The following is a 13,102-nucleotide window of genomic DNA, read 5'->3' on the forward strand; positions in this document are numbered from 1 at the left end:
GACGTAAAAAAATCTTAAGAGCATTCGGTGTCATTTACGCAGCACTTTTTATTAGAAGTACAGTATTTTTGAAAGTATTTTAACACATATAAATGAATCGTAAAGCACTTGGTGTGGTTGGGCTGGCTAAGTCAGCCAAACTTTTTCGAAATTAAAAACCAGTGTTATTTTACCAGCACTTTTTGAATAAAGTACAGCATTCGCCAGCATTTTTTAAGGTCTTTTAGCTGACATAAAGAAATCGTAGGCACTCGATGTGGTTAGGCTGTCGTTAAGTTAGCCCAAACAATATTTAAATAAAAATAATGCCGTTATTTTCCCAGCACATTTTATTTGAAGTACAGCATTCGCCAGCATTTTTTAAGGTCTTTTAAATGACATAAAGAAATTTATCAGCACATGAAGTGGTTGGGCCACCGTTAAGTTAGCCCAAATAAAAAAACTTAAAAAATCTTTAAATCTAACGTAGCATTTTTTAAATAACTAGCAGCATTTTTCAGCACTTACCGAGCACTTTTGAATGACGTATGTGTCTTATAAAAATTTAAAAGTGGTTGGGCCAACTTAACTCACGTCAGCATTTCGCATGTCCTAGATATATTATTTAAGTTTCGTTAAAAAGATTTATCTATTAACAAAAAATCGTCCAGGTATAAAACTGACAAAAAATTGTGAGCTCTTAAATATGCAAGTAAGGGTTTCATTAGTTTGGTGAAGACATACGGTGCTGTGCTGAGGCCGAACGGCATGCAAGTGTATTCAAAAAGTTTACCTTAAAAGGTAAAGCGAAGGTTTTCCTATGACACCTTTTGACGGGAATTAAATGATAAGCATCCTTAAGATCTATCACAGCCATGAAACACTTGGGAGAAAGCAATTTACAAACCGTCTTGTGGTCTTCTAATTTAAAGTGGGTAGTATTTACAAATTGATTAAGGTGTTTTAAATGTAGAATTAGCCTACTGGAACCGTCTTTTTTGGGCACCAGAAATATATTTGATATAAACTGACTTCGTTCGGCAGAGCACTGCCGAACTGCTCCACACTTCAATAATTTGTTTAGTTGAATTTGAATGTCAGATTTCTCTTTTGGAGACCAGTTTCGTTCTTTCGGTGGTGTTTTTTGGCACGTTTTGTGATGGAAAGGAATTGTGTAGCCCTGTATCCGTGATAGGAGAGTAGGATCTAACGTTATTTGACGCCAATGATCGATGAAAAATTTTAAACGACCACAGTAAAACTCTATATCTAATATTTCCTCCGCGAATGATCTGCTTTGGGGGCTCGAGGCCGGTACTTGTAATTCCGTCGTGTTTGGTCTCCCCTCCCTAGCTCCTGTTTGCTCCGAGATTGATTCTGTCTGCCTCGATTCTGGAAGTATCGTCGAGACAGACTCTTGGAGTTTAAATGAGGTTGGTCTTTTGGGAAGTTGACCTTTCCTTTAGAAACCTTCAGTTCCTGTGACGTCTTCTCGAGCGCGCGAGTCGATTTCATTCTTTCGCTCAGATTGTCACCAAAGAGCCAGCCGTCTACCGGAGTTTCGGTCAAAGTTGACTTGAATGTCTTGTTAATTCCTGTAGAAGCTAGGATTCAACGCGATTGTGATTCAGCGAAATGTACTGACGCCATAAGTTTCCCTGCATCGCCCAATAATTCAATTAATTTTGACCAAGCTTTTCCTTCTTCTTTAAGGCAGTGAGTCAGAGCGGTTCCAACGGCCCCCATTGCGGCGCCAACTTGGGTTTGCACGCGAACAAGTCTTTCGTCACGCTCAACATGCTGCTGCGTGATGGCCTTTTTCACTTCCAAGTTCAATTTTCGAGCCTCGACCAATTTGCAGTTGGCTATTAGAGGATATTTTTGCAGTAGCTCTTTGATTTCCTCCGCCCCAAGTCCTTTTTGCAAGACTTGCATCCAAACTTGCGCCACTTCATTGTGGATGGCCTCTCCCGTAATGTCTGCCGTGGGGCCTTGAGAGCCCAAGATTCTTAGGATCTCCGGTGGCAGTTGTTTTGAGGGATGCGAAGAATGGCTTCCTTCTTCATCACTCCCTAAAAGAGGACAAAAGATTTTAAGATTAGGTCTAGTTTCCCACAAGTCAATAAGAAAAAACGATAACCTCAACCTCATTGAGGACAAATTTCCAACCAAAACTCATTGATTGTTTATTTTTATTTTTTGTTTTTCCGGGGCCTTTTTGACTTATACCAACCATTTGATTCGATGCAGGTTAGGTTACTCAAAACTCGTTGTGTACGAAGCCTTCTCAAAACTCGTTGAGGATGGCTCTCTAACCATTTCGATTTGATGCCGGTTAGGTTACTCAAAGCTCGTTGAGTCCGAAGCCTTCTCAAAACTCGTTGAGTATGGCTCTTTAACCATTTGGGTTCGATGCATGTGCATAATTGAAAAAAAAACGTGGAAAAACATTCGTTATTCAGCATTAAAGTCATGTGACCTTCAACATTTTCCGAGAAAACTCACCCTGATCGGAGTTCTCCGAATCCGGAGACGTAACCCGTTCCATCTCGCTTCCACTTGAGGAAACGTTGATGCTGCTCTCTCTGTGTGCACGTGCTCTTGGATAATGATAACTTTTCTTTTTCTTTTTCTTGAGACGTTCAACGTCTTTCAGGGCTTTCTTTAACTGTTTTCGTACCATAACCAAATCAGGCTCGTCCGATAAACTTGATGAATATCTTCGTTTTTTCGCTGACATTTTTCGACAAACACAGGCGAGAACGATGAAACAACGATGTGCACCATCCGACACACAAATGAGTAATGAAAATGCGTCGCAAGAGGGAGCATCAGATGGTAAGGAAACAAAAATTTCTCTTGCTTTAAAATGTGTGCTGCCATCTAATGGAAATGGGTATACTACGTAGTGATCTAGAGGACGAGGCGCGCAATATAAAAACATTTATGAGAGTTGGGATGAACTGGGCGAGTAATCGGGTAATAAGAGAGTTACTTCAAAAAAAAAAAACTTTAACATGAACGGAATAGTAGAATGTTTACTTTTTTATTTGATTTCATTTATTTAGTTTTAATTTATAATATTTTCTAAACTTTAATTTCTTTAATAAATTGTTATTGTTAATTTAATTACTTAGATTTATGACTGCTAAATCCTTCATCTTCCCAAAGTAATTGGCTCCACAATATACAGCTGGAGAACTTACCTCAAATAAATTTTATTCTTCTTGTGGCGTAACCCGCTCGGACCGTAAAAGAATTAAACTTTTATCAAAGAGTCTTAAACACCCGCCACATTTTTCCTTTTCATTGTAGTTATGAAATTGTTGTCCCGGGTACAAACGTACGTGAATTGTTATCTAATATGATGAATCAAATTGTTACTAATTTTGAATCATTTACAGCCAGAAGTACTAAACATAGATTCGATAGAATGATAGAATTAAAATTACAATCAAATGCATATACTCCACTTAGAGGTGGTACTTATATTGAATTACCAAAATTCATTAAAGATAAAAAATGCTGTATTAATGTTAAAAAATGGAAAACAATGGATAGATTTATATTTAGAAAAAGTGTTAAACACATGAAAACTGATAAAATATATAACCTTTTAATATATAATAATCATTGTGTCTTTATTAAAAATAAGAGTTCACTTTTATCAGGTCAAATTAACAAACTAGAACATAAAAATCTATTTTGTCTGAAATGTGACGATTATTTTGAAAATGAGAAAGCCCTAAATGAACATTCAGAGTGCGCCAGAACTTATATTTTATAATCTGATAATAGGTACATAATGTATGTAACAAAGTTTTATATTCAAAAAAAGAGACAGGGTGCGCCAGAACTCGCGCCCCAGAGAAAATTTCCAAGTAAGGTAAGATACCAGAAACATGAAAAAAATGTTTAAAAAACTCTATCTGTCAAAAAATTTTGACATTTATTTTTTGGCATTCGACATTTTTTATATTTATTTAATGATACTGATGATATTGTATATGTTTTTTTTTTGCAATTATATAGTAAAGAGACAAAAATTTTACCAATAAATACCACAAATAACATTGAACAGAGTTACAATTTAGGATACAGCTTCCTTGTTTCCTCTTTTAATAGCCTATAGCAAAAAAACTTGGAAAATTATTTTTCCAATAGAAATAAATAGAGTCAAAGTGCAAACTTTGAACCTTTATAACTTCGAAATTTTTATAGATATTTTTTTTTTACATTTTTTCCATGTTCCTGGTATCTTACCTTATATGGCATTTTTCTCTGGGGCGCGAGTTCTGGCGCATCCCTGTATACCTACTACTCGCAATAGTATCTATTGTCAAACTTTTGATGATGCGTAGTATTCAGAAATGCATGTAAATCCCGTTAGCATGGAATCACGGATATTTTATCCACTGGCTTCTGTAGTTCATGCATACTATCTACAGTGTGTCCCCGGATAGTTAAAGACTAATTTCTAACATAATTTAAGTTTTGAAAAATCAAGTATGCCTGGGAAATTTTCAAAAAACCTATTTTTCTGCAGAATAAAGTGCCTTGTGTGTGGCAAATACAAAGGTTATTAAGAAAAGTTGTTTAGATCAACATCTAGGTCCGTATACCAAATTTCAAAATCATCGGCCAACTGATTTGTCAGTATTTTTTATGTTTATTATTCACAAATTAAAGAATTTAATTTTTTAATTTTAACAGTTCTTTTATTACAAATAAAAAAAATACATTTAGATTATTAGTACTAAATAAATGTTTGACGTTATGGTTAATAAAAAGCAATTACCTCAGAAAAAAATTAAAAATCATAGTTAGTCGATGATTTTCAAATTTAGTATACGGGCCTAAATGTTGATTCTAAACAACTTTTGTCGTATTTGCCACATAAAAGGCAGTTTACAGAAAAATAGTTTTTTTGAAAGTTTCCAAAGCAATAATTTTTTTCATCTTTTACAAGAGTCGTTTCACTTAACCGGAAACACACTGTATAGCAGGACTTCAAGTTTGAGAGAGAAAATAAATTTGAAAGAAAATTACAATTCTTGGCACAAAAATCGCAATTGTGTTTCTCCGTTACTATGCGTTACACCATTTTATTTACCCTTGCTGTAAGAGTGTTACTTTATCTCCCCTTGCGTTTAAAGTGCTAAAAGTAGATCGACTCAAAAGAGTTGATAAAGAAATAGTTTAACATCTGCTATAGAAAAAAATACATTTTTCTATTTTGGTATATCAGAAAAAATAGTTAAAAAACCACCTCTCATTGTAATATTCGTGTATTTGTTACACTCATATCGACATTCGACATTTTTTTATATTTATTTAATGATACTGATGATATTGTATATGTTTTTTTTTACAATTATATAGTAAAGAGACAACAATTTTGCCAACAAATACCACAAATAACATTGAACGGAGTTACAATTTAGGATACAGCTTCCTTGTTTCCTCTTTTAATAGCCTGTAGCAAAAAAACTTGGAAAATTATTTTTCCAACAGAAATAAATAGAGTCAAAGTGCAAACTTTGAACCTTCATAACTTCGAAATTTTTATAGATAAAATTTTTTTAATATTTTTTCCATGTTCCTGATATCTTACCTTATATGGCATTTTTCTCTGGGGCGCGAGTTCTGGCGCACCCTGTATAGAAAACTGTATTAATGGTAAACAAATTGAAATTTTACCTGTACATAATGTAAATGATATTAAAAAATATAATTCCAACGGTGCTGAACAGCTTCATCCTTATACAATATCCTTAGATTTTGAATGTACATTGAAAAAAGTATGTGAAAGGAATAAGAAATCTGAACTCATTCAAGAACATATTCCAAATAGTTTTTGCTCTTATGCGTCAAATATTTATGATGATATTATGAAAGCTGATTTAAAATGTTTCAATAATAATGGTAAAGAAGATTTAATGAAAGAGTTTAATCAAGCACTTATTGATTATGGAAAGAAATATAACCATATTCGAAATAAAAACACTCCAATATTCAGAACAAAAAAGGTTAAAGAACAATTCGATAAAGAAAGAAAATGTCACATATGTGTATATGAATTTCAATGTCCAGAAGATAAAGTATTAGATCATGATCATATGGATGGATCACTTAGAGGCGCAGCATGCAAGATATGTAATTTGAATCTGAGATTACCAAATTTTATACCAGTTTTAAAACATAATCTAAAATATGATTCCAAGTTATTTCTGAAATGGATTTTAAAACTTAGTGAGAATTACTCAGACATAAATATAATTCCTAAAACATTTGAAAATTATATATCGTTTTCGAAAAAGGTTATTGTTTATACATACCAAAAACGCTATGATCAATCAATATGTAAAAAATGTAAAACTATATATAAAGACAAAATAATAGGAATATGTATTAAATGTGATGAGGGTAAAGTTGATCAATGTCATCCTATAATGATGAATATAAATAATAATCAATCTGAATGTACAAAATGTAAAAAAATAATTAAAAACAAAATAGTACAATTATGTCCTAAATGTTATCCCAATATAGCCATTATTAAGAAAGGTGATTTAAGAAATGTTACAGTTGAATTTAGGTTTATAGATACATTTAGATTTAAATTTTTAAATGAAATGTAAAATTTCTTCCAATTAATAATAATAATATTCTAAAAATATCTGCAAACTGTAAAATATGTGATAAAGAGGTATCAAGACCGGCTGATTATAATCAGTTTACAAATATTTTAAATGAATTTAAGAAAGAAGATCTACATTTAGTTTTGCAAAAAGGTCTTTATCCATATGAGTGGGTAGATAATTATGAAAAAATGTTTCACAAGGGATTACCAGCAAATTTAGACGATTGACACTCTAAATTAAATGGAGAAGGAATAGATAAACAACAATTAAATCATGCAAAAAATGTTTACAATCACTTCAAGTGTCAAAATTTCAAAGATTATCATAACTTGTATTTAAAATTGGATACAATTCTCTTAAAAGATGTATTTGAGAATTTTAGGCAAATGTGTTATATAAATTATAAACTTGATCCAGTTTATTATATTTCAGCTCCAAGTCTGGCAGATGCTGTTTCCTTTAAAATGACTGGACAAAGATTAGAACTTTTAACTGATTTATGACTTTATAAAATGTATGAAACTGGGGTGAGAGGTGGAATATCAATGATTCCAAATAGACATGCCTTAGCAAATAATTGTTACTTTTATGATGAAAAAACAATGAAAACAGTTAAATTACCAAAGGAAAAAGCTGAAGAAATAGGCATTTATAACAGTAAAAAACATTTAAGTTATATACTATATTTAGATTGTAATAATTTGTACGGTCATAGTTTAAGCCAAAAGTTGCCTATAGGTAAATTTAAAGAAGAAAAAAATATTTCTACATTTACATCAGACTATATTTTAAATTTGTCTGAGGATGCAGAAGAAATACTAGATAAATTACATAACTACCCATTATTACCAGAACACTATATTCCAAAGATTGAAGAATTATCTGATTATCAAAAAGAATTAATTCAAAAAGGAATTGGTAAACTTAATACTAAAGTAGGTAAATTGATAGATACTTTAAATAATTATATAATTGATTACCGAATGTTGAAAGAATGTCTAAAACAAGGAATTATATTAAAAAAAGTTATAAAGGTAATATCATTCAGACAAAAAGCATGGTTAAAACCATATATAGAAATGAATACAAAGTTGAGACAGGGGGCTGCCAACGATTTTGAAAAAGATTTCTTTAAATTAATGAATAATGCAGTATTTGGAAAACAAATGGAAAATGTTAGAAATAGATGTGAAGTTAAAATAATTAACGAATTTAATAAATTTATAAAACATCGAAACTATGAAAATAGAGAATACTTCGATGGTGAAGATATAGTACTTTTATATAAAAAACCTAACAAAGTAAAGATCAATAAACCAATTTATGGTGGTTTTGTTGTATTAGAATTATCAAAGTTAACAATGTTTAAATTTTATTATAATTTTTTGAAAAAGAAATATGACTCAAATGTGAAACTTTTAGGAACTGATACAAATACTCTAATCTTATATATAGAAACTGAAGATGTTTATGAAGATATAAAAAATAATATAGAGTGGTTTGATACAACATATTATACGATGGATTGGATGCCACAAAAAAATAAAAAAATACCAGGGCTATTTAAAGATGAATATTTTGGAATACCGATTAGAGAATGTGTGGGATTGCGATCAAAAATGTATTCATTTAGAACAGATATTAATGAGAAGAAAATATGTAAGGGCATTAAAAAAACAAATATAGAAAAGATGAAATTTAAAAACTATAAAAAATGTTTATTCGATAGTGCAAATACAACTGAAGCTGTTTATAATATAATTTCAAAACGTCTTCAATTATATACAGTTAAAACAAATAAAATAGCATTATCTCTATATGATGATAAAAGATATTTAGTGGACAAAATAAATACTTTAGCTTATGGACATTCACATGCTTCGCACTAGTCCAAGAAATTTGTAAAATAAATGTATTATTGTAGAAAATGTAAAATCAAAACGAAAAGTATAGGTAAACCAGAATTTATTAAAAAGCGAAAAAAATGGTTCAGAAAATCCATTTGTACAATTTGTAAATCAAAAAAAAATATATCAAAATCACCAGAAGATATAGAAATTAAAGAATTTTTTAAACCAGCAAGAAAAAGGTATCCAACTAGAAAAACTATTCAAGTAGGAATAGGTAACACTTATCAAATTGACTTATATTTTTTCTATAGATCAGAAAAAAAAGTAGAAGACCCATCTTATTATTTAAGATTTAAAAGCGAATATGATATAAATAATAGTGAGTTTAAAAAACTAAAAAAATTAAACAATGGTCATATTGGAATAATGAATGTCAGATATATTTTCAAAATATGTATGGTCCGTACCAATCAAAACTAAATCAGGTATTGAATTAACAAATGCTTTTATTTCAATTACTAAATTCTTCTGGTATAATACCAATATATATTTATTGTGATAAAGAAAGAGATATCTTAGCAAAATTTTTAAAGAAATGGTTTTAGATAAGTATAATATAACATTATATAGCACAGGTACTGCAAATAAAGCTTCCATTGTTGAAAGATATAATAGAAATTTTGGTGAAAAAATAAAACCAATATTATTTAAAACAGGAGCCTGGTTAGATGCTTTACCTACAGTAATAAAAAATTATAACAATACAATTCATAGTACAATTAAAATGAAACCATCTCAAGTAAATAAAATTAACGAAAAATTATTATTAACTTCTGTTTATAATTACTCTATTACAAATAAAAAACCTAAATTTGAGGTAGGTGATAGAGTTAGATTGTCTCATTATGTTGATATATTTGAAATAAATTAAAAAATAATTGGACTAAAGAAATATTTTTTGTGTCTCAGGTACTTAGATCAAACATTGTCTATTATAAAGTTAAAGATGAAAATGGTGAAGAAATTAAAGAAGGAATCTATACTGAAGAAATGCAATTGACAATGTTCTAATCATCTTAAGAATATTTTGATTACTAATAATATATTAAACTTGGTATAAATTCAGGGGGGGATCACGATCCACCCCTTGATTTTAAATATAAAAAAGGATCTAGTAAAGATATAAAACGCTTTGTTTTGACGAAGATGAATATAATAAATTTAAGGAATTATATGGTAAAAGGCTGTTAGATATATTTGAATATTTGGTATTAGATAATAACTACTTTCTGGATCTTTGGATTCCTTTGCGGGAAAAGAAAGAAATATTGATTACAAATAATTTGCTTGAAGGAGATAAACGAGACTTTAAGAATTTTTTAAAAGAACATATGAAGAAATAGATTATAAACACGATAAAGCAAATCTATACGATTCACTCAAAACGTTGGATATAATTAATTTTAATAATTTTAAGGAAACAATAAGAAAGCTAAAGAAGTTAGAAAACATTATTTCGCATTAGAAGAATTAGCAAATAAATATGAAATCATCAAACAGTATAATCCATTGAGCATTTTGATTTTATAAATCAAAATAAATACGAATTACATGGTTTACCGACCTTTGATAAGAAAAACATAATAATCACAAATAACCTTTTATTCTTCATTCAGCATGAGATTTCAGCGGGGGGTCGTGCCCCCCCACTGAATTAGCGCGATATTAAGAAAAATTTAAAAGAATCATTAGACAACTATAAAATAGAATACCATATTATGAAAAACTAATATCAAAGGATATGTTTTATTTTGTAAATAATTATACAGAAAACTTGACTAACATATAAAAAACAATTGGAGTACTTAATAGATAAGGTCTGTTATGATTAAAATCACCGAGATGTTCATCCGTATTTACCTTTTCTTTTTTTATTCTAAAAGTTAGATGATCAGATTCTCTAACAGTAAAGGGTTTTGAAAGATCTATTGTTCCTTAATTAGTACTAATATCCAAATCTTTCAAATTAGCCGTTGAATTTTATAACTTCCACATTCATTGGTAATCTAATAAATCCTTCATCATCAAAATAAATGAAAAGCACATTAACAGCCTTTTGTCCATGAACTTGTTTGATAAACTGAATTTTTCCTACAAATTGTAGCATGCATAGTTGGTTGCATATATAAATTGACAGTTGTTGCAATAACATGGCGTCATATAACCAATAAATAAACCTCGTGTTCTCCAGCCCCGTAGCTTTTATCAGCAGCTAGTGCAAACAACACTACATGGTGTCAGGTGTGGATCACCACCGAACAATATAGAAGAGGATGCCGGACAATAACGAAACTACAACCATGATGCAAAATTCTGCACCAGGAATTCGACCTCCGAAAGCATTCAACTTTGGGTCAGAAAATGTGTCTACTGCGTGGAAACAATGGTTGCAACAGTTCGAGTGGTTCGCTATAGCGACACAATTGGACACAAAAGCACCTGAAATACAGGCAGCAACATTCATGGCAATACTAGGCCCAGACGCCGTCCCAGTTTTCAACAGTTTTAACCTCACTCAGGCTGCACAAAGGGATATTGAACACCTAAAGGCTAAGTTCAATGCACATTTCGTACCTAAAACAAATGTATGTTTTGAAAGGTACAAATTTAACAAGGCTGTACAAGAGGGTGGAGAAACGTTTGATGAATTTCTCACAAAAATCAAAAATTTGGCCAAGACTTGTGACTTCGAAACTTTATACGATAGTCTTCTAATGGACAAAATCATAATAGGAATTAGGTCCGAAAAAATTCGAGAAAGACTGTTTGCAGAGGAGAATTTAACACTTAATAAATGCCTCACAATTTGTAGGGCCAGTGAACAGGTAACTAAACAATTGTCGGAATTAAAAGGACAAAGTGAAATGGAAGTGTGCAAAGTCAAGTCTGAGTCTAAATTAAATAGAGACAGAAGAGTGGAAACTAAAACTACAGAAGAATTTGATTGTAGAAGATGTGGTAAAAGACACAAGAAAAGAAGCTGTCCAGCTTTCAAGCATATTTGTGAGAAATGCAACAAGAAAGGACATTTTTCGTCACAGTGCTTTACCAAAGCTAAAGTCAAGTCTCACCCTAAGCAGAAAATTGTGGATACAATACGAGATGAATCGAACAGTAGTGAAGAAGATTGTGAACTCTTCATATACGAAGTTAACAATGAAGCTAAAGAGGGAAGATGGACTGAAATAATAGAAGTTCAAAAGAAAAAGTTTTATGTGTATTTGGATTCCTGTGCTGACTGTAATGTCTTATCTTGGGACATCGTGAAACATTTCAAGAAAAAAATAAAACCATCCACAGTCACAAGATTAGTAGGATTTGGTGACCATAAACTTGATGTCATGGGAGAAGTCGACCTGGAGTGCAAGATTAAAAATCAGACTGCCACAATAAACTTCAAAGTAGTTGAGGGAAAAGTTTCATCCATTCTTGGGAGAAAAACATGTACTAAATTGGGCCTCATTCAACGAATTCACAATATTTCGACGGAATCTAATAGTATAATGTTCCAGGGACTGGGTTGTTTAAAAAATTATGAATATGATATTGATTTAATAGAAAACCCAAATTTCCACATTAGAGCTCCGAGAAGAATTCCGCATGCAATACGTGAAGCAGTCACAAAAGAACTGGAAACGTTGGTGAAAATGGAAGTTATTGAGCCAATCAATGAGCCAACTCCAGTAGTTAGCCCCTTAGTGATAGTCAAGAAGAATAAGAAGATCCGACTTTGCATAGATCCAACAGATGTGAATAAAAATATTTTAAGAAGACAATTCCCACTCAAAACACTTGAAGAAATTTCAACCAAATTAGCTGGCGCAAAAATTTTTACGCTGCTTGATTGTAAACAAGGATTCTGGCAAATTAAAGTCACAAAACGCACTCAAAAATATCTGACATTTGCAACTCCCTGGGGAAGATATTGCTGCAAAAGACTGCCATTTGGTCTTGCCTCGTCTCCAGAAATTTTCCAACAAATTATGTCCGATTTCCTTAAAGGTATTGTGATGAACGCGGTATTTATAAATTTTATTTTATTAACCATTCATCCCAAATTACAAAAATTTTAAAATTTGTTTTAACGGCGTCCAAATTGTTTCGGTCTAACTAAGAAATTTATCTTATCTTAAAAACACACGTGTTTTGTGAATATTGAAATGTTTAGAAAAGTGTCGTTCTCACGAAATGTTTCCAAGAATTCCTTAAGTGTAACAAATCGCTAAAATTAAATGGTTTTCAAAAGCCATGTGTTCGAGTATCACTTGCTAAGAGATGGCGACCACTGCACACAGATTCCAGCCGCTCAGCAAAATAATGCATTGCACACGAAAAGATAAATAATTAAATTGTTGTTTAAAACAGGCAGAAATAGTAGTAGAACAGTAAATAAATTAATACATTTTGTTGGGGAAATAACCACTTTGGGATCTGAAAGGACAGTTACTTAAATTAGCCAAAATTTACAATTTTATGATAATTAATCCACCCTGAGTTCGGCATAAACTGCATTCACGTTGATTTATCACAAGATTTTTACATTTAAACTTTGGAGATTTATTCATTATA

The 13,102-nt window shown here is 31.2% G+C and overlaps 1 protein-coding gene across 1 annotated transcript; it reads right to left on the reverse strand.

Annotated features, from left to right (window-relative positions):
* Positions 1-875: 875 nt before the first annotated feature.
* Positions 876-2,719, reverse strand: LOC123014782. Its single transcript, XM_044414055.1, has 2 exons — positions 2,485-2,719; positions 876-2,051 (listed from the first exon to the last, which is right to left on the reverse strand). The coding sequence occupies exons 1-2, from the start codon at positions 2,717-2,719 to the stop codon at positions 1,591-1,593; spliced, it is 696 nt and encodes a 231-aa protein (XP_044269990.1). The 3' UTR covers positions 876-1,590.
* Between the last annotated feature and the right edge of the window lie 10,383 nt (positions 2,720-13,102).

Source organism: Tribolium madens, unplaced genomic scaffold (genome assembly GCF_015345945.1).
Source record: "Tribolium madens isolate multiple individuals breed KSU strain unplaced genomic scaffold, Tmad_KSU_1.1 Scaffold_97;HRSCAF=244;Tcas5.2_LG3a, whole genome shotgun sequence".
NCBI lineage: Eukaryota > Metazoa > Arthropoda > Insecta > Coleoptera > Tenebrionidae > Tribolium > Tribolium madens.